The sequence below is a fragment of the Ictidomys tridecemlineatus genome, chromosome 7 (genome assembly GCF_052094955.1).
Source record: "Ictidomys tridecemlineatus isolate mIctTri1 chromosome 7, mIctTri1.hap1, whole genome shotgun sequence".
Classification (NCBI taxonomy): domain Eukaryota; kingdom Metazoa; phylum Chordata; class Mammalia; order Rodentia; family Sciuridae; genus Ictidomys; species Ictidomys tridecemlineatus.
This window is the reverse complement of record NC_135483.1, coordinates 140,662,765-140,683,796: the sequence shown is the minus strand read 5'-3', so window position 1 is coordinate 140,683,796 and position 21,032 is coordinate 140,662,765. Positions and strand designations below refer to the sequence as shown.

Sequence of the window (21,032 nt, the reverse complement as noted above, 5' to 3'; positions counted from 1 at the left end):
ATCCCCATCCCACCCACTCAGGTAGAGACCAGATACCTTGAAGGCTGAGCCAGCAAGTCAGGTTAAATAGGCCTATTGGAGCACCCCACAGGTCCTGGGATGATATTGACTTGTCTGGAGTTGGGTGCCCCTAATCCATCCCAGAAAAGTTAACTGTCCCCTATTATCTGTATCGGGGATGGGAGCTTGGGCCCATCCCCTCATCCCACACCCAGCACAGGAGACAGCAGTTCTTTCTTGAAACCATAATTTTACTGTCTCAAAGAAACTTTATAACTTATTTACAAAGTTCTTTTCCCCCCCAAGATACAAAGCAATAAGTTAACATTCTCAATATAAAACTAAACTTTGACATAGAGAACACAAAACACAGTTGATTTCAATTGGTCACATTTTCCAAATTTCACAAGTAGAATGTCAAGATTCTCATTTCACAAAGCATCAGGTTTTACAGTCACACACAACAGAAGAAAAAAAAAGCTAAGATTGTGCAACATGTTTACAGAACAATAATAATAATAACAATAATAATATGTACAACTATTAGATCCTGCACTGGAGACTGTGCCTTCAGGGTGGTGACTGGCATTCTGTGGTCAAACCTCTGGGGATTGTTATAAAGCTGTTTTTGCTTTCTTTAAAGCCCTATCGGGATTAGGGCGCTTGCTCACTCTTGCCTGTTTTTTCACTGCTGCACATGGGTCCTGTCTCTTTCAAATTAGGATTTTCTTTTAGTCCAGGCAAAGCGACTAAGCGCGTTGTTCTTCCCGAGTTGACAAAACCCTACTTGAAGTAGTAAAAAAAAATGCGAATAATTCAGCTTCAACCACTCCATACCAGCAAAATACAAAAGTTACTGTATAAATTAAAATTCACTGCGTCCTCCTTGTTCGTTTTTTCCGGGTGAATTTAAGGTAAACAGTGCGTTTGGACAGTGTGCGCTCACGCTCCACAGAACCTGGAATTGGCCAACACTCAGCCTCAGGTGAAGTCCATTTTTCAATAAATAAAAACCCCTCCCTCCAATTTTCCCCAATTCTCAAACAAGCTACACAGGTGGTCAGGTAGGGACTAGGAGAAGGCCTGAAAGGACAAAACGACCCAGGATCCGGAGATGGGCGGCCCAGGGGGCCGCGTGTGGCTCAGACCTGGTGACTTTGCAGTGGCGGCAGAATAACAGCAGACGACGAGAGAGGATCTTTACTCCGCGCACAAACAGAGCAAAAGGAGACAAGAGACGGACAGGACAGAAAAGAACTTTTGCTTTTTCTACATTGTTTTTGTTTTTCCTGATAGTCCCACAAAGCTGAGGGGTGGAGGGTGGGATCGAGCGGGTTTGTCTTGCTGCTCCGGCTGTCTCGGGTGACGATAGCTGCGCTTCCAGGCCACTCTGCAGTCACCGCGTGGCCCAGGACGGGATTCCGGCGAGAGTACTGGCGCTGGGGAGTCGCTGCGTCGGACCTCCAGGGGCTCCAAGGAGGAGGCGGGCGTCATGCCTTCACTGTTTCTTCTTTCCCTCTGGCCCTCCTCCGGGCTCAGGGCACGGAGACAGAGTGGATGGACCTGGAGGCGGGAGGGGCCCGGGCCAAGGGAGACGGGAAGGAGGCGGGAAGGTGCGAGTGGGCAACCTCACATGAGTTGGGGCTGCTGCATAGCTTCTTGGTGCGCGGAAGGATACCACGACGTGTAGCTGGGGATGTAGGAGCCCGCGCTACTGCCTGAGCTCTTCCCGGAGGAGGAATTAGGGTTCCAGCCGGGTGGTACTGGTGGGGAGCCGGCAGACAGGGCCCGGCCGTTGGCTAGCGCGCTACCCTCCAGAGCCGCCCCGCCCTGCTTCATCAGCTTCTTGAACTTGGAGCGCTTGTTCTGGAACCAGATCTTGACCTGCAAGATCGGACAACAACATGACTCGTGATGGGATCACTGAGTCTACCTAGGAGGAGAGAAGTGAACTACAGGAGAGCAGAGATAGGAGCCCCAGCTGCCCTGCGAAGGCTGGCAGCTCCCTGCTGCGGGAGCGGAGACGTCCCTCCCTCGGTAAAAGCCAAATACTACAAAGCTGGACGACCGGCGCTGGCCACCGTCCCGAGTAGCTCTCTGAGAGCCAGGGGGGCGTGGTGGTAAGGGGCCCGCAGGGAATCAAGGCCTTTGCCTGCCAGTGGCCCAGTCCGACCTTGGCAACTTTGGATAACGCAACACCTGCACAACACTTCGCAATTCTAATATCAATATCAATAAAGAAATTTAAAAAAAACCTAGATAGGAGTGGAGAAAATTTATTTGTAAATCGACCGCCTTCTCTTTGCGCCGTCCTTTTGCCCTTGAGTGAGTTGGGGACTGAATGAGGAGGCCACAAAGTTTTGCTGAACTTTTCTTTGGATTGAAACCAACCTTTCCCAAGGGTCTGTTTGCTTTTCCCAACTCCAATCCAAATCCCGGGCCAGACGTTGGAAACCCGCGCCAGTCGCGGGCAGAACCGCCCAGAACTCCCCGGAGTCTTAGAGAAATCCAAAAAGGAAAGTCTCGTTTCCTCTCTAGTTTGGGCCTTGGGAGGTGAAAGGGCAGGGGAAAGGATCCCCAGTGCCACAGGGTGAAGAGGGAGACCAAGGCGAAGGCCCACGCTGCAGTGATTAGCTATACACTTTAAAGGCAAAGGAGGGATTAAGTCCTGCGTCTATTGTTCCAGTTGTTCGGGCACGTGTGACCTCAGAATCCCCAAACAAAACGTCTGGGGCAATCCTTCCTGCTCCCTAATCAGATTGTCCAGGGTCTAAGGACCAGGCGGCAGGAAAGTCGGTGTACAGACAGTAGCGACCGAGCTCGGGCAGAGAGAGAAGGAAGGTGGAAGGGGACTGGGACCCTGGGTGAGGGAGGGACGGACACACACACACTCACACACACTGACACCTCGAACCTGAAGCCCAGTGAGCTAGAAATGAAGCCCCGGGCTCAGGCCCGCAGCGTGAAGCCTGCTTGACGGAGTGGCAGCGGCGAGGTACCTGAGTCTGCGTGAGTCCCAAGGAGGCCGCGAGCTCCGCCCTCTCGGGCAGAGCTAAGTACTGAGTTTGCTGGAACCTCCGGTTCAAAGCCTGCAACTGCAAACTGGAATAAATTGTCCTGGGTTTGCGGATCTTTTTCCCCTTGCCATTGAAGCGCACTTCACCGCCTTCCACCACCGTGCTCTTCTCGGAGTCGGCCCCTGGAGGGACAGCAGAAGCGGGGACTGTTGTTAAGGCAGGGGCCGCTTTTAGTGTGGAGAGAGGAGAGTGAGTAGCTACCGAGTGGACAGCAGAGGCTGGGCCAGGGAAGAAAACGTTCAAGAAACTGAAGCCTGGGAAGTGTCCTCCAAATCCGAGGGCCGGTCCCAGGCAGCTGCAGGCGGGATGGGGCCGTTCCCAGGAGCGCAGCTATTGCCTTTGCAGGGGAAGTTTGCTATTTTTGCAGGCGGTAGTTGAGGTTTAATTACCCTTAATTGCATACATTGTTTATAGCGCTACGCAATAAATAATTAGAGACTAATACGTGCACATGTGGGTTTCTGTTTTCCAGCAGGGCATTGTGTGCTCGGCGCACCGAGCCGCTCAGAGGCCCAGCCAGTGCCCGGAGACGCTCTCGGATTTATCCTTTGCTACACGGTTGCGAATTGGGCGGATTTAAAAAAAAAATTCTTTGCTATGACAAGGATCCACAGATTGATATCCGAAACCTCTACTGCTCCCGCGCCCTCCCCACCCCCACCCCACCTCTCTCTGCCCCTCTCTCTCCTCTCATTTTCCCTCTCTCTCTCTCTTCCCCCTCCCTTTCTCTCCCTCTCTCCTTTCCTTCTCTCTCAGGCTAGCGCACGTACCTGGGTCCTCCAGGCGGCTCTGGGCGAGGCTGGCGCTGCCCGGGTAGGACTGCACCGAACTGATGTAGGGACTGGACGCGTGGCTGCTGACCGAGTTGACGTAGGGGTAGCCCAGCGGTCGGGAGAAGGACGAGGCCGAGCTGTAGGCACCGTCGGGCTGCGAATGGCCCGCCGAATGTAAACAGTGCATGGAGTAGTGCCCGTGGGACATGGGAGAAGGAGACATTTGCTGGTTGGGCGGCCCAAACTCCATAAACACCGCCTTGCCCGACACGGGGCTGTTGAGACTTTCTGGCATGGTGGTCATGGTCATCTCTTCTCGCGGGGTCTGGGTGTGGGTCTCTCTCTCTTCTGCTTCCCTTTAGGGGTCTCTATGTTTCTCAGGACAGGAAGGAACCCAATTTAAGCGGAACAAGGGTTTTCACTTTCCATTCATAAGAAAATGGAGTTTGTCTCTTTGAAAAGTCTAAGCATGATGCTCCCGAGCTCCCCAAACTCGGTTCAAAGCTTTGACTCAGCCAAGGTCATAAATATTCATGAGCTGGCAGAGCTGATTGGTCCGCTGTCTTGCATAATCACCGGGGATTGGTCCGAGTCGCTCGGGCTCCGCTGGACTAGAGCCGGCAAGGCGGCCCGGCCTCTGGAGCGACTGTTCCACACTTCCCGGCCCGGGCTCCTCTGCAACAGAGCGCGCGTTGCGGGTCGCACAATAGGCTGCAGCGTCCGCTCTGGGACCTCGGAGGCCCGCAGCTCTTCAGCCTCCCACCTCCCTTGCGTGCTCTCTTCCCAGAAACCAACCAGCTGCTCCCCGCTGTCGCCCGCTTCCCTACTGTCCCCACTCTTCGTCCGCCCCCAACACGGAGAACTCAGGACCGCTTCTCGTCACTGCTACCCAGTCGGGTGCTGAGCTTAGGGCGGCTCTAGGGTTTGGTCGCAGCCTATGGATCGCAGAGTCGCGCACTGAGGGGCGACCAAGGCAGCCAACAGAACTGCAATCTTCTTGATCGTCCTGTGCCTAGTTCAGAGCCCTCCCGGCCGCGCCTCCCTGGCCCAGGTCCGCTTTGCCACATCCCTGGGGTCGGGGTTTGAGGGCCCTCCAGACCAACTCACTCGGCTGCCTCGCCGCCGCTGCCGCCGCTGCTCCCAGGGGCCAGCTCGCATCGCTCCAGGCCCAGCTGGTCACTCCAGCTCCAGGCTGCACGGATCTGATAAAAGCAGTGCGCGTGGAGAGCCAGGAACCCGCGCTTCTCCTCCCAGGAAAAGCGGCCGCACCGCCTCCTTCCCCCCAACACACACACCCTCTTTCCCTCCCAACCTTCCAGCGCCTCCCCCTCCCCTCTCCACTCCCTCTGAACGGTGCGCCCCGGGGCTCACTCTCCCAGAGGGCGCGGCGCTGCGTGGAGCCGAGGGGCCCGATCTGCTCAGTTCTGCCCGAGCCGCAGGCGCCAGGTGGTCATTTTTTGACTTCCCGGGGTCTGGCGAGAACACCCGGGGGTTAGGAGTCCTTGGAGGACATCGAAACCCGCAGCAGAACCAGGCCTGTGGAAGGCTTGAATATCGGTGCAGTCATATCTCTCTTTGTCGCCCATTATTTTAACTCCAGTGGCCAAAACGGACATCAGTGGGCCTCGGAGCAGGGCTGGTTGAGGCAACAGTTGCCACCGGTGCCTCGGTCTTCTGGGATGTTAGATACAGAAAAGCGCACAAAAGGCCCCCGTGCCCCCACTACTACCACACAGCCACCCCACGCGGCGTGGCGCACACTATGTTGGCTGCTAGGGACTGTTGGTCCCCCATCTCGCCAGCCCTACGGTGAATCCCAAATTACTTTGTTAGGTAATTAGAAAGTGTTGATAATTATTTCTTTCATAATTTAACGGTGTGACGGGAACGGGGAAATGATCTTGTGAAAGTTCACACGTGCAGATGTATTAGTTACTGATTCATTTGATTAAATGGTAGTCTCAAGTGCTCAGATCCGCAGCTGAAGGCTCCCCATTAGCATAACACTGATGTTTAATTTTCATACGCATAATTAGCCATATATTTAACACTAATAGCAACATGCAGCCTTTTAGCGTTAAACAGCCGGGGATTTGATCTGGCCTGAGCTGAACCTTCGCTACCGCACCTTTCCCTGTCTGGAGTGTGCAATGATCACAGGACAAACCTCTGTAATCAAGCACATTTTGGCAGAGGGAACACCAATAAAAATGAACGTTCAAAACAAATTACATCGGTGCTGTTGTTACAGATATTAGTAGAGAGGGGGTTTCTCTCTTTAACTTCTGTAGCAGCAGCTCCAGCCTGCGGAATTCCTCTCCATTGAATTAAGGGCACAGTGCTGGGGGCAGAAATATTTCAGGCAGCTTGGTTGGAGCAAAAAAGAAAAACAAAAGCAAAAAAAAAAAAAAAAAAAAAAAAAACAACAACAACCAATCCTCCTCCAAACCAATAACGGGTTTGCCAACGCTTAAAAGATTTTTTTTCCCCTCTTAATCACCAAACCACACTGTGAGGCTTTGTAGCAACAACCAGCTAATGACTCTGCCACTAGACAACTCCTGGAGCCTCTTGGCTGTCTTGATTTCCCTGTCGCACTTGTGGTTTTAATTGCTCCTTCCTAAAGCCTTTTTTGGGGTGTTGGAGTGCCACGCTGTGCGCCCAGCACAGCCGCTCGGATGCAGCCCAAGCCCTGGGTCTCTCGCGCTGGCCTTGCAGGCCCTGCCCACGTAAGTGATCTCCACGGCTGGCGCGGGGTCGAGGTTGGGACCGGGGAAAATCAGAATGTTGTCTCCTTGAGTTCAGAGAAAGGCATGAAGAAACCCCGAAGATTCGGCCGCCTAGGCCTAGTTTATCTCAGGGAATTGAAGGAAAAGGGGAGGAGAGGGCCGAACGTTGCCAGTCTTCCTTGGTGCTGGATCTTTCCATGTCTATGAGGGGGATGGTTGAGTTCCCGGTGCAGGGGACCAGGCTGGCCCCTGAAATAAAGGTTTGGCATGCACTCCCTCGGGATAAGATTTCAGAGCCTAGCTTAATTTAGAATTGAATTGTATATAGGCAAGGGAATGTCTATCTATACTCCAGAATTCCCACCCCAGAGAAGCAGGTTTGGGGAGAGAGGCTGAGTTACTCCCCTCTACAGTGCAGCCAGCTGGGCCTTAGTTAGCTCCTCAATGTGCAATGTTTTCTCTACTCTCTGAGCTCTGAGTGGATCCCTCCCACCGCCCCACCTCTAAGGCTACACCTGTTCTAAAATGCCAGTTTGCTTAGACCTTTGTCCAAGCTCTGAGAAGAAACAAAATTCTTCTATTGATACTGAAGGTTTGGGATTCTGAGTAGAACCTATTGGAGTCAACTCAGGACCAGTCCTAATGGTATGAATCTAATCACACTTGGCTCTAGGTTAAGACTAGAGGCCAGTTCAGCTGGCAGAGGGGAGAGGAGGCATAGACAAAGATACTTTTAAAATGTACTTCCTAAACTTCCTAATCTCAACTTCAAAGCATGTGAAACGGAATTCATTCTAATTCAAGTTTGTTTCCTACAGAGCTGCTGAGTAGTGGCAGATGGATACACACACACATACCTTTAAGTTAGTCATTTTAATAAATAGGATTATATACCTGTCCCATAAATACCTTCACCTCAAAATAATTGCTACAGGAGCAGCGTGTTACCCCAGGGGTTGGTAAAATCCTGTGGTCCTAATAAAACTATCCTTAGGGAACCTCAGAGTAAACTGATCTGCAGATAAAGGTACTGTGTTAATGGCTGCAATCCGATTGCTCTAGGAGAGAAGTGAAGTCATTCTCTGGCAACCCTCTCCCAAGGTCAGCTAGGCCCTGTTCCTCTCTTCAAAATCCAAATTGTTATGGGGGAAACTGCCCTGATTGGTCTTCTTTCTGCCTGGCCAACTCCAGAGCATCTCAAAAGTTTATCTATGGATCTTGTAAATCCTCAACCCCTCCAACTTTCAGACCCACTAGAATCAAAATCACTTCTATCCAAAACTCTACATACCTGGAGAAATGGAGTCAGAGGGTTGGGGAGCCATGCAGCAAGTCAGGAAGAGCTGAGACTCATCACTTTTAGAACGACGTATTGTCCTCAGTTTCCTGTCTCCTGTCCTACCATACTGGGTGCCATCAAGACAAGTTAGTCCCCAGTATAGCCACCTCTATGTGTGGGGGGCAACTACAGGTGACCACAACCTACATTTAGCCAATGGCAACTTTCAAAGGGCCACTTTAGAAGAGACAAGTTAGCACAATCACTGGCCATGGTGACATCCTCACTGGACTGGTTCCTAAAACCATAGACAGGGGACCAGTTTCCTTTGTGGACTACTAGAGGCCCAGTCCCTCCCCTCCCTTGAGCCGAGTGTGAACAGACCTTAGAAAGCAAGAGGAAGGGAAGGGAAATTGCTCCCGGCAGGAATGGCCCTTGGGAAACAGCGTGGACAGGTGGGTTCCTGCTCCTGAAACGGGTTGGAGTTGCTGGCAGAAAGAAATAGCTAAAGCTGCCAGCTCCAGTCCAGGCCAACTAAGCCCTTGTCTCCAAAGTGCCCATATCTCCTATCGCTGGGATTCTGTGCACCTTGGGAATACTTGACCTTTGTGGCCCTTGCCGCGCTCAAGCGCGGGTCCCATCAGGGTCAATATGGGAGACATCTGTTAGGGACTAGCGGGACCCCTCACCAGCCAGATACTGTTTACATCTGGGAGAGTGGGCCCGCAGCGCGAATTTCTAGTGCAACAAACGGTCTAGTGTGCTTGTGTGTGCATGCGTGGGGAGTGAGAGGGTCTGAACCCAACCTCTGGGAAAGCCACGGAAGACTGGATGAGGGGGGAAGGAACAGCCGCAGCAGAACAGGAAAGTCTTGTTTCTGGAGTGATAAAGCCCTGAAGAAGGGCCAGGCCCAGGGTCCACAGCCAAGAAAATGTTTGCAACCAATGCTTCGGTTCGAGGGCAAATCTTTTCATGGAAAGCGGCGTGAAAGGGAAATGAACCTAAGGGGCTTGGTTGGGAGCAGGTGTTGGCCTCTGGAGCGTCCTCAGGGACGGCCAACGTGAAATTCGCAAGGGGAAAAACGGATTTAAAAAATGCCATCTAACACTTAGGTTCGGGTTTTTCTTTCCGCGCGTGCAAAAAAGTTCAGAGACTCAAAAATCAACCATCTACCCTCTCTCCCCGTGATAACTGTCAGACACAAGGAACTTAGACACAATGAGTTTAAGAGGTTTTTCATTGGAGCAAATTGGACAAGAAAAAGGGAAAACTGCTTCCAGAATGTCTCCTCTCCCAAACGACTGCGTCCGCGTTCCTCTCCAGATGCGTTTCCCGCTTGGAGAAGCTGAGCCCGGGACCCCGACCGGTCTTTCAAAGCCGCAGGGCCCCAGGCACGTTTTCGGGTCTGAGTTCCAAATGCTCCTAGTCCCCACCGCCTTTTTTCCAAAATGATATTAGGTGTGAGGCGGGATGCTGCGTGACCTGCTGCTCCTGTTTCTTCTAAAAGTTCTCTAGCTGTATTTCAAAAATTGAGAAAAACGGAGCCGGGCCTCTGCGACCTTCGGGCAGCCTCTCAGGCCTCGTGGGGCAGTTTGGTCAGGATCTTCGCGCCTCCAGACGTGATGAGAACTGTGTGCTCGAACTGGGCGGACCTGAAACACAGAGCAGCGGTCAGGACGCACGCCAAGCGCCCGCGCGGCCACCACGAGCAAAAGTAGCTCGCCAGCGCCTTCAGACCTCTTTCCTTCCCGAACAATTTAAAAGCAACGGGGCAGAAAGCACACACCTTTGATTGTCTATGGAGACCACAGTCCATGCATCCTCCAGGACTTTAAATTCAGGGGATCCCTCGGTGATGATTGGCTCTGTAAGAGGGAAAATATTTACTCCAGTGACCTCATCAGATTCTTGTCAAACACTGTTTCGGCTGATTATAAAAAAAAAAGAGAGAATAAGGAAACACCCCCCCCTCCCTTAAGTGCTTCACCCACGAGTTCATGTTGTAATCTTGCAAAGGCTGATAATTGATGTTGCTTACATCGTATACTACAAACTGAACAGTAGGAAGAGGAAATGCTACAGCATTAAAAAATGTATTAAGTTGCCTGGTTCATAATTTTTTAGAGAAATAAGGGCATTTTAATCAAGCCTTAATTAGGACCCCGTGGATAATAACCACCCAAACACTAGTCCCTCTTATAAATACCAGTCAGTTTTTTAAAATATTTGAATTTTTAAAACATGCTCAAAATGTTCATTAATCAGCAAATAACAATTTTCTTATTTCACTCTAATTGCTTCTCCATTAAGTCCCACAGTCAGAAATATGAGGTCTTCTTGGCCCTAGGTGATTGGGATTTGGTGGTGACACCAATCACAAGATCAGCCAGGAATGGGCCGCCAGAGAGTACATGCCACTTGCTGACAGGGAGCAAGGGACATAATCGCCTGTAGTTACTGGGTGTTAATGAAAAAACAAAACAAAACAAAAAGGCAAACACCACATTATGCTGGTAACAGAATTAGAGGTTGGATGGTTGCCTTCTCCTAAATGTGTTGGTAAGTATTTGATTTAGGAAGATGGGGCTCCAGGATATTATTTAATTTGATTTACTATGCATCTGAATTATTTCATTATGCTGATTGGCTTTATTAGTCCTTCTCAGGACTAGGCCAGCAATAGTTTCCCAGTTTCCACCCAGGAGTCACGGCTCTCCAAAGAGGAGCCCTGGCATTTACCTATGGTGAAGGCCATGCCCTCCTCCATGGGAAGGTCATTGTCATTCTCTGCAAAACAGAAATGGGGATGGGTGGGTAGGTGGTGAGAATAGGAAATGAAAAAGCAGAAATAAACATAATTAGGGGAGTTGGGTATGCTTTAAAAACTTGATAATTTTATTTCTTTTAGGGAAAGGAGAGGTGAAAGCTTATAGATTCCTGGGTGGCCCCAGAGGTAAAATACAAAGCTCCTGGGCCTCAATCTTTGCAGTTATCTGTGCTCTGGGCAAATTCCCCCCAACCCCCAAGTGTTTGCCAAGACTTGGTGGGGATGGTCTGGTTGTTTTAGACACCTGTAGGGCTCCCTCTCACCCTTCTTATGTTCCCCAGGCCACCTGCTGCTAGATCTCCTGGTCTCACTAGGTCAGGGTCTTGACCTTTACCCTTGACTCAAAGAGAAAGAAGTCTTAGTGAAGTACACAAAAGGAGGACAGCATCCTGGTGTGCAGGTTGAAGCAGGCAGAGAGGTACCTCTATCCTCAAATAAATTAATTCTAGGCATCTGCACTGGGTGGAGCACAGGGCTAACAGGCCCTTCCTGCACTCTCACATGGACCTCTTCTGAACTGTGTTAGGTGCAGCTCTTTGTCCAAAGGGGTTCTGTCCCTGTAAGTCTCCAGGGACTCTCTAGGGGTAGGTTCCAGGCCCTAGTTCCTCTAGAGACCAATTCTACCCCAAGTACAAGGTCAGGCCTCAGGATCAATTTTTCTTTGGTTCCTGTCCAAATGTGCAGCCACTTTAGGCTCCTCCAAACAGCTGCCTCATACCTTAACCCAAATCCTCCCACCACTTCAGGCCCACTGCCTTCTCACTGTAGGGCGCACACCCAGGCAGTGAAAAATAGGGGATTCTGGGGAAGGAACACAAGGGTGGGTATAATCTAGAAATCACTAAAAGAGTACATGCTGCTAAATACATCAGCTGTCAACGCTGTGTAGGATGTAATGAAGTTTAACCACAACAGTCAGCAGTTAGAAAAAGGGGTAGAAAAAGAAAAACAGAAAACAGTCATATGTGCATGCTGCTGGGACATTGATGCAGTGGTGTTTTGTTTTCAGTAACTTTTTCTAGACAAATGTTTCTTGTGCTTTCCAGTCATGCGCCCTTCATGAGAAGACAAAAAGTAAAATAAACCTTATTTGGGGACTGAAATTGCTGGGCTCTGATCTAGTAACATAGTAATGTGCTGGTTAAAATTAAGTAATTACCTTTACACTTACATATACATGCATGCACGTGAATAATAATTTGATTCAAAGTAAGTTTTCATGAGCAAAAATACCTTAGCCTGATTCCATTCAATAAAGAGCTTCCAAATTAATTTTCTTACCATGATGCCAAATTTCTGGATGTCCATGAAAGTAAGATCCTATTCCATGTCCCACGAAATGTGGACAGACTTGCAAACCATTCTGACGAGTTATGCGGCTTTAAAAGTGACCAAAAGATATTTAACTAAAGTATATAAGTTTTAAATGAATGATAAGATAAAAAGAACGTCATTATAAAATATCCTCTGAAAAAGAAAAAAATAAGCTCTATTTAGAGTCTGATCATATATATATATTTTTTTCTTTGTGGTGCTAGGGATTGAATCTGAGGCTTTAGGCATGCTAGGCAAACACTCTATCACTGAACTACATCCTCTACTCTTTAAAAATTTTAATTTTTGGCCTTACTAAGTTGCTGAGGCTGCCGGTGAGCTTTGAATCCTCCTGCCTCAGCTACTAGATTATCTGGTATTACAGGTGTGCACCACTGCCCTCAACTTACCATTTTCTTTATTCTGGAATACTTTCAATTTTGCTGATGCTTATAACAATTCCCTTGGATATATGAAGAAAGAAGGTATGTATCTAACACAGTAGTTTGACTCATGTACCTTAGTACAGTGTTCAAGGTCATTTTTAGACAAGAAATGAATATGCATACACACATAGATTGATATAATTGATATACAAAACTAAGATATGTGCATCTAATGCAGATCATAAAAATCTATATAGTTTTTATGGTTTTATGGGTAAACTGCTGTGCAAATTACTACTGATTTGGGAACTAAACAGAGAAGAAAATTACAATCTAGAAATATGACTTGCTACTTCTATCGTTTCCTTTATGCAGACCTATTTCAAGATATTATACATTTTACAAACAGACATGCTCACATAAAAGGCTAATTCTCTTTTGTCAATTTTCTTGAAACACTCTAAAACTTTGTGATTACATTGGAGTTCAACTCAAGACCTACAACATTAATGAAATTCATAAAGAATGTTTTTTTCATCATTATGATGCCTAAATTAGTGTGTGATTCCTAATTCTTAATGCTTCATTATTCTACATGCAATTGTTTTTGTGTTCCACCTATCTCTTATAAATGAAATCTAGCACATAATCCAACCCTAAAATCTTTACCCTCAAGTTGGAAAAGTTTTTGTTGAAATCAGGTAAATGTTTGCTCTGGGAGAATCAGACTGGTAAGAACATACACATCATGAATGATTTACATTTTCTTTTTTGTTCTGCAGTATTGGGTGTGGAATGTGCATGCTAGGCAAGGGTTCTACCATTGAGCTACCCCAGCCCTCTTTTCTTTCTCTTTTTATTCCATTAAATTTGATATTGAAGACTAAATCCAGAGGTGCTTTACCACTAAATTATGCTCCCCCAGTCCTTTTTTTCCTGTCCCCTCCCCCATTTTTAAATTTTGAGACCTTCTTGCTAAGTTGCCCAGGCTGGCCTTGAACTTGTGATCCTCCTGCCTCAGCCTCTGTAATCACTATAATTACAGGTATGTATGACTGTGCCTGGCTATGATTTTCATTTCCATGTGGAAGAAAGGCATAATGTCCCTAACCCTACCAACAGCAATGGATTTAGATTTACAGGACCACTATTGCAGTTCCTAATAAATCCATTTTTTAAAACTATGGAACCAGAGTTTTCAACAAACTTGAGTTTTAGTTTAGCATGAATGCTTTAGCCAGCACCTTTATAGACATTATATCTGTATGCATTTTAAAGACATTTTTAACCATCCCCAGATTTCTCAGTATTTTCATTTAGACAAGGATGTCACTATAATCAGCATATGGTCAGCTTATCATTGAAATTTAATTATAATTGATAATATAGAAATGGGTAAGCTATGCATGTGTCAAGGAGAGGAATAAGTCAACATTTTAATCTCATAAGTTGTACTTTGTACTTGTTATTTCTGTGGGTCTTTGTACTGTGGGCAGGAGTTATAACATCTTTTCCAAGGTGTTTCTATTTGTTCCACACAATTTCTGAATAGAAACTGAGGATGGAAAGTGGAAAGAGGGTAGAAAATAGATGATTAAATAAGACATTATAATCTAGATTGAGTTAAAAAAATAAGAATGGGTTCTACCTAAATCTCTAAATTATGTTAGTTCAGTCAACAAATCTCGGTGATTCAAAGAGCATTCAATATTAACTATTCTATTTCCTTGTCTTAAAAAAAAAAGAAAGAAAGAAAAAAAGAAAGAAAGCTACCCCCGCCCCCAGAGTCCAGGTGATTGGCAGGCATCACAGCTACATCCTAAATGTGTGTTACAATGGCAATCTTCATTTTAATTTCCGATGAGAGGAAGAAAGCCCACTCTGTAAAAAACCCTCAGGGTCCCTCCCCCCATCATACCTCTCATTCCTCTTCATAAAAGAAGCTGTGCAATTACTAGGTGGATAAAGATATCTGAGTGCATTCTCCTACAACAATTTGCTCCCTGGGTCCCAGTGGAACTTCTGGTTTCAGGAGTATCATAGACTCTACGTGTCACAGATGCAAAGGTTAGAGGATTTCACAGCCGGGTGAAGAGAGGAAAAGAACAGGACACATTTCTCTCAATTCCTTGGTTGAACCCACCTCAAAGCTTGATCCCAGGAGCTGAAAACATACTTCTGTCTGCTTTTCAGGGTATTTTCCTTTTGGACTGGTAGTTTTTTAACATACACTTACAGGGACAAAATCTCATTAATGTTCCTAATTACTATTTAAAAATATTCCCCTTCTACTATTTTGGGATATATGGTGAGCACAAGATTAGTTATCTGACTGTAGGGTTTAAATCTGATTTCACAGAGACAACACAAGTGACTCCGATCCTCTAACATAAAAGCAAGGGCTGGTCACCTTAACTGTGGCACAGGAAGGTACAGCCTGCAGTTACCTCTTGACTGTTATGTTGGGGAAAATAAAAATAGTGGATCAGGCAGGAATGTCCAAGAAGTGCTGCAGTTGCTCCTCAACACCTGCCCCAGTGGGGCCATGACCTGTTTCTGAGCATAGGGTTTTTTTCTGAACATTTCACCCATGAAATCTTCCTTCTCCTTGTTTAAATCTACTGATAAGATCTCTCCTATATTAACTCTTCTGTTCTGATTTCCTCTAACTAAATATCCTTTATGATAGTATTACACCTACGCACAAGCCCAGTACATTTATGATTTTAAGGTTTTCTTATGGAATACTAGGGGAGAGAGTAAAGGAAGAAGGTGGGTAAAGGCAGTTGATGAACTCACTCTTCAATTATACTGTGTTATTACAGTTCATGTTTCGGCTACAGTTTATAGTTGAAAGAGAGAAATTTCTTTTAAGGAATTTCATCTTGTGACCATTTTATTCAGTTAAATTCCTTTTCATGAGTAGTTGGACTCAATTGTAGCATTGTCTAGATAAGTAAAATTTTTTAATGCATTTCAACTACTTTGTATGAGTAAAAATACATTCCCCAAGAGGGCAGAGGAGTACTATGTTTAAGTACATGCTCTGACAAAGAAATAAAAATGCACGTGGAAATAGTTTTATTACCATTTTTACATGAATCCCATAAGCAACAGTAATCTCCAAAGGGTCACACATCTCTAATAAAGGATCACAAATGGCACCTGATTTGTTCAGTTAGGTAATTTTACTTTAATCTTTCTAGATTTTAATCTAAATAGTAGTCTTTGAATGAAGGAATGTACAAATTCAGGGATCCCCTATAATGACAGGAATGTTTAAGTATAATTAGTAATATTTTTGAAAGCCAACAACTGTTTTCCAAAAGAGTGGTACATTTTTTTGTTTCAAACTGGATCATAAATTACTGTGTTTTTCTTACAATAGTGCTGAACTTTTATTTGAGGTTTTCTGTTTCTGAAAAGCAGACATGATGGATTGAAATAAAAGATAATTTATTGCAATGCTTACTTTCATGTGTAGAGAGAAGCAGTGTAATTGTAATTTACAGTAGCTGTCAAGAAAAATCCATCACAGATGACATTAAAATGACTTATTTTGCCTGAGCCACTTATTGTTTGTGCATAATCTAATAGAAAGAGATTATTTTTAAAAAATCTGCTTTATATTGTTCTGGATTAATATCAAAACATATACTTATGAATTAAACATTAAAAGCCATTTATTGATACCTTCATCATGACATTTACAACTATAAACCTGAATTATTTTTGGTTGACCTATCATATATTTGTGATGCATGAATCTATACATTTATAATATTCTCATATAGATAATATAATCTAGAGACAGTTAACAAAAATACAGATCTAGGAATGTTTTAAAGCACATGGAGGTACAACGAGTATAACAACACTATGGCCTAAAGATCACTAGGCATCCCTCGCAAAGCAAAAGGGCATACAGAGAGTCTTTTTGTGAAATCATTTTGACTGATACTTCTTCACAGACATCATCCTATCCTCTAAGTCTCAGAGGAAAATTCAAAAATATTCCTTAGAGACTTGGAGGTCTGGAGTAACAAAATACTGACAAGCTGCTTGAATGTTCTTTTCAGAGGGTAGCAGTGAAGGGAGGCTGTGCAAAGATGGTGAATATCTTACAATAAACGAGACCAAGTTGAAAGATGTTTGTAAACCTTTGGTTTGTAAAGATTTCAAGTACTTTTGGCTCAAAGGTGGATATCATTTGTTTACTTACTCTTAAGATTTTGTCTGAATAAAAAAAAAAGGCAAAATAATAGATGTTCAGAAACACTGCTTTAACACATCAGAACAAACATTTGTTACAATTGGGGCCAGTTTCCTCACCAACCGCAGACATAAACCATCTAAATAATGAAATGCATTAGGGTAAAAGTAAGAAGTTCATTGTCTGTTTTTTTTTTTCCCCCACATAGTTTTGTATGTGCAGTTGTTGAGACTGATCTGGTTTTCAAAGGAGCTTGTACATGCAAATTCATACTCTGCAAAAACTGACCTTTGCATCCAGATAGCTAAAATCCAATGTCACTTTCAATTCTACTCTTCTTCTTGTTTCTTCTTCTTTTTTTTTTTAATGTAGCTAGAATTAATGTAGTGAATATGTAATGAAATGCATTATCCTGCATGGAGATTTATCAGATTTTCCGACTGAATGCTGTGCTTTGCTAGTACTAGCTGGAGTTCACCTGCATGTTGGTGTGGCGTGTGGCTCTTTTTTGTAAAGAGTTAAGTCGTACACAAAAAAAGGGAACAAAGGTCAGCACCCAGCCACCACTTGAATGTGAGATTTTTCTTTTTATTCCCCTTGATGTATACTAGGCTCTGTGTTATTAGTCTTAATGATGGAAAATTGTAGTGTTGATACAAATCTTTTTTTCAAAGTAGTAGGCGGGAGCTCCATTTGTTAGTAAGTTTTTTTTGTGACTAAAAGCCACGGACAGTACATTTATGTAGCAGTAAAAGGCCTAGATGCTCTTTCCATAGCAGAGCTAATTATTCCTACTGTGACCTTACTGATCTAGCCTGTTCCTAGTACATCTCATCTGCACGCCTGTTCCTCTGTGTAGATGGTGTCAGAGAATATGAAAAACCCTATAATGAAACCATTTTCATGATGGAGAAAGGCTACTGGAGTTGCACTTGCTACAAAGAGGCTCAATTATATGAGTAATTGTGATAATTTTCTACATTCATAGCCTTCAATGGGGAAAAAAGAATGAGAGCCACAAAGGAAAATTACTTTAACAAGAAAGTACAGAGAGTAAAAATGGAAGAAGAGACAAAAAGGGGAAAAAATAACCAGAAAAAAAGTTTAAAAAATAGATCTGGAGGGAGGAATAGCGAGACAGGGAGAACAACAGAAATGCTCAAAAGCCCATGTGCAGCTGTGTTGCACAATTAAATTGAATTTTTTTTTCTGCAGTTGATGAATGTGACTACTGCAAATGTGCCTCTGTAGTTAGCTATCATTTGTTGTTCCGTGACAGGAAAAGGATAATTACCTCTCAGAGAGAATCAAAGGCTGACATGCCCTTTAGACACAGCCATGAATGCAGAGCTCGATAGAATGCTTGAATAAGAATCTAGTGTTCTCTGCCCCCTTCTACTGAAGAATAAATTTTGTTAAAATGCAAGAGCACCACCAGTAAATTTGTTGAACCCTAGGTGTTCAAAAATATGAGGTGCATCTATCGACTCATCCCATTTGCAAAAATAAAACTGCATTTTGAATTCATTTCTATTATATTCATGGACAGTAAGATAGTGAGATATGCATTAAATTTCTTTTCCCAGTAGGGGTCTGATTCAACATTTCCTATGAAAGAACAGAGAGACACTATCCTTTTTTCCCAGGCTAGTTAGCCTATAATTTAAAACTGTCAAAAACACAATTTTGTTCAAAGTCTTCAATAAAAGCTTCTCAGATATAACCCAAAGAGATTTTACTAAAGTTTGATTCAGACACTGTTACAATATTTTTAAAGCCATAAATGCATTTAACTGATATTTTACTGCCTTTTTTCTTAAAGTATTTGAAGGCGGATGAAGAAAAAAGGCAGCATCTTTTCAAGGTGACTAAGCCTTCCATCTTTAGACAAATGGGAAGTATTCAATGGTTCATATTAATGAGAACAGTACTTTAAAGGGTACTGATGTGATCTTCTTTAACAAAATGCGTTACTTTTAAATGAAAACACATATTCTGCATGTCTACTTCAAAAGAGCTAGGAGAAAAAAGACCTGAAAGTAGGTAACAGATTACAAAGAAAAGTCTTGAATTCAGAAAATACACATACACTCGGAAAGCAAGCATAGAACACTGTGTGGGAAATAAACAATGGTTTGCAGGAAAAGTGAACCAGGCAGAAAAAGGACAGGAGATCACCCTTTTGGGTTACTTGCTGATCTATTAATTTGCTAATCAAAAGATAAGGCTTGCTTGAGCCAACAGCTTTTATCTTTGTATCATAGGAATATGTTTCACTTCACTCCTTTATAACATTTAGCTTTTCTCCTTTCTCCTTATCCAAGAGTTGGAATGCTCATCCCCTTCCTAAGCACTTTTTTCCATATTTGGTGTGATTTTGAGTACAGCAACATTATAGACCAATATGTCGAGCTAAAACATAAGATGCCATATAAATATTGTTGGCTATTCCAGTAAGTTTCTTTGCTGACCCTGGTATAATTCCCTTTTAAAAAGTCTTTTTATTTTTATTTTTTTCAACTCAGGGAGAATATTGCAGCCTGGCAGTTCACATAGTGATATCAGACTGAAATGATGGTTCTGAATCATAAAACATGTCATCAACTTTATACCCAGCCACCAATAACCTTTGTACCATTTGCCAACCCTCCCTTTACTTGTCAGTGTAAGGCTTACCTGATTGTATTTCCAATTACAGAGAAGGGGGCCCCCGCTCTGCAAGCTGCAATTGCTTCATCTCTACATCTCCTGGCAACCTCCACTAACTTTTTACCACATTCATCCACCTTGCCCACCAAAAATGTTTCAGAGGTGTCTCCATGGAAGCCATTGTAATAGACCTAAACGCAGGCAGAAATTTTAAAATATGTCCTTGTTTAAAAATCTACTCTCCTAAAGTACACATATTATTCATTTATGTATTTAGTAAACTCAGAATTATACTTATTTGCCTATAAAAAATAAAACAGATACACTGAAACCTTACAGAAAGTAAAAAGATGAAGCATGTAATGATATAACAAAGTCTAAAAAATATATGAATGGCTAATACATCTATTTCAGCACTATGATTAGAAACACTAGTATAACATTTTGATTCCTCATTTTAATTTTGAGAACACAAATGTATTTTATTTGGTCACTGTATACAAAAATTAGTGGTCAAATAAAATACACTGACCTACAATTACCAGGATAGATTTAGAAAACTAAGAAGTATTTAACATAGTAAAAACTTTCCTTAATATCATGAAGATTTATATGATCTTTATTTACCAGTTCTAGACTTGGAAGTGATATATAATGACAAGAAGAAATAAGATAAGATATATTATAATGGATGCTAGGAGAATTTAGTTCTAAGAATTGAAATGGCTCAATATGAGGATGAAATATGTTATAGAAAAAAACATCCCATGTCCAAAGTGAAGTCTTAATCAAATGTTCCAGATAGCAGAATGTCACTGAAAACACTGTACATGGATTTTTAAAAAATCAGAACAGGCTTATAAGAAAAATTACAGAAAATATAATTTTATCAGTCTTCAATGATTCAGAAACCCTACAAGATCTTTAAGTCACCAGATTTATTATTAAAAAAATCAATTATTACCAAACACTATAATAAATACAGAAGGCAGAGGAGACTGGTTGAATATTGATCCTTGGAGGTAGCATGGGATTTACTATTTTGCATAAATTTGTACTCTTTTTCATAGTTCTTTTTCTCATAAAGTTGAATGCAGAAACTGCTATTAAAGAGATATTTATCTGAATGTTCTGTTTTAATTCTGAATTTATGTTGTAAATCTGTATACTATTCTGCATCTTTAAAAATGTTCTCCTATATTCTGTGAGGGAGGCAAGAAAGGACTTCATGAAGATCTCCACTTTGTAAGTCGGGACAGACACACAGACAAGTTGCCTTCTAATCAAGTTTTTTTCACAACTGTATCAAATTATCTTAATTACTTTGTAAAAGAATAGTGTTCAATATGTTCATTCCCATTTATTGTTCTTTACAATCTATATACACGAATATAAAATTTGCTAATGATTAATTTTTCAAGAACATCTGTAACTGTAAATGTTTATGTAACTGTTTTTAGGTAAAAATGTATTATTCAGAAATTCTATTTGTTTTTCATATATTTACTAGTTTTCAAAATGACTACTTGAAGGATTCAAGTATAATACTTGAATGCTTTTGAGAGTTGGTAGCAACATATATAACCAGTGTTTATATCCAAAAACTATTCTTGTTTTATACTTCATTTATTTAAGAAATATTATTGAGCAACTACTATAAGTACCACATTGTCTTTTAAAAAAATATTCAACTTTTAATAGAAAAAGAAACCTATTTTCTTGTGATGCATACTAGAAGTAAACTATAAAATATAATGAGTATTTTCTGATAAAATTATAGAATCT

General features: G+C 43.3%; 2 protein-coding genes across 6 annotated transcripts in view; both read right to left on the bottom strand.

The window, feature by feature from the left end:
- Window positions 1-230: 230 nt before the first annotated feature.
- On the bottom strand, window positions 231-5,137 carry Dlx1 (distal-less homeobox 1). 2 transcript variants are annotated; one of them, XM_040294476.2, is made up of 4 exons: window positions 4,958-5,131; window positions 3,848-4,525; window positions 3,000-3,199; window positions 231-1,884 (listed from the first exon to the last, which is right to left on the bottom strand). In XM_040294476.2, the coding sequence occupies exons 2-4, from the start codon at window positions 4,158-4,160 to the stop codon at window positions 1,630-1,632; spliced, it is 768 nt and encodes a 255-aa protein (XP_040150410.1). In that variant the 5' UTR covers window positions 4,161-4,525; window positions 4,958-5,131; the 3' UTR covers window positions 231-1,629. The 2 variants fall into 2 exon arrangements, with proteins under 2 accessions (XP_040150410.1, XP_005324652.1); XM_005324595.4 differs by lacking the exon at window positions 3,000-3,199 and having other exon boundaries at window positions 1,698-1,884; window positions 3,848-5,137.
- A 3,940-nt stretch (window positions 5,138-9,077) lies between these two features.
- The window catches only part of Metap1d (methionyl aminopeptidase type 1D, mitochondrial), an 81,221-nt gene continuing 69,266 nt past the window's right edge, over window positions 9,078-21,032 (bottom strand). For 2 of the 4 annotated variants that reach the window (XM_078017593.1, XM_078017594.1), the window contains exons 6-10: window positions 19,275-19,438; window positions 11,967-12,064; window positions 10,598-10,645; window positions 9,645-9,723; window positions 9,078-9,510 (exon numbers count right to left, since the gene is read on the bottom strand). In XM_078017593.1, the coding sequence (XP_077873719.1) occupies window positions 9,432-9,510; window positions 9,645-9,723; window positions 10,598-10,645; window positions 11,967-12,064; window positions 19,275-19,438 (468 nt within the window). In that variant the 3' untranslated portion in view covers window positions 9,078-9,431. Of the gene's footprint in view, window positions 9,511-9,644; window positions 9,724-10,597; window positions 10,646-11,966; window positions 12,065-12,437; window positions 16,622-19,274; window positions 19,439-21,032 lie in introns of those variants that run through there. The other 2 variants (XM_078017597.1, XM_078017595.1) reach the window with 2 other exon arrangements.

Coding starts and splice junctions, on each gene's coding strand:
- Dlx1 (XM_040294476.2), bottom strand. CDS start 4,160: ATGACCATGACCACCATGCCAGAAAGTCTCAACAGCCCCGTGTCGGGC. Junction 3,200..3,847: donor GAGCCGCCTGGAGGACCCAG/GTACGTGCGCTA, acceptor CTGTCCCTCCAG/GGGCCGACTCCGAGAAGAGC. Junction 1,885..2,999: donor TGGGACTCACGCAGACTCAG/GTACCTCGCCGC, acceptor CCGATCTTGCAG/GTCAAGATCTGGTTCCAGAA.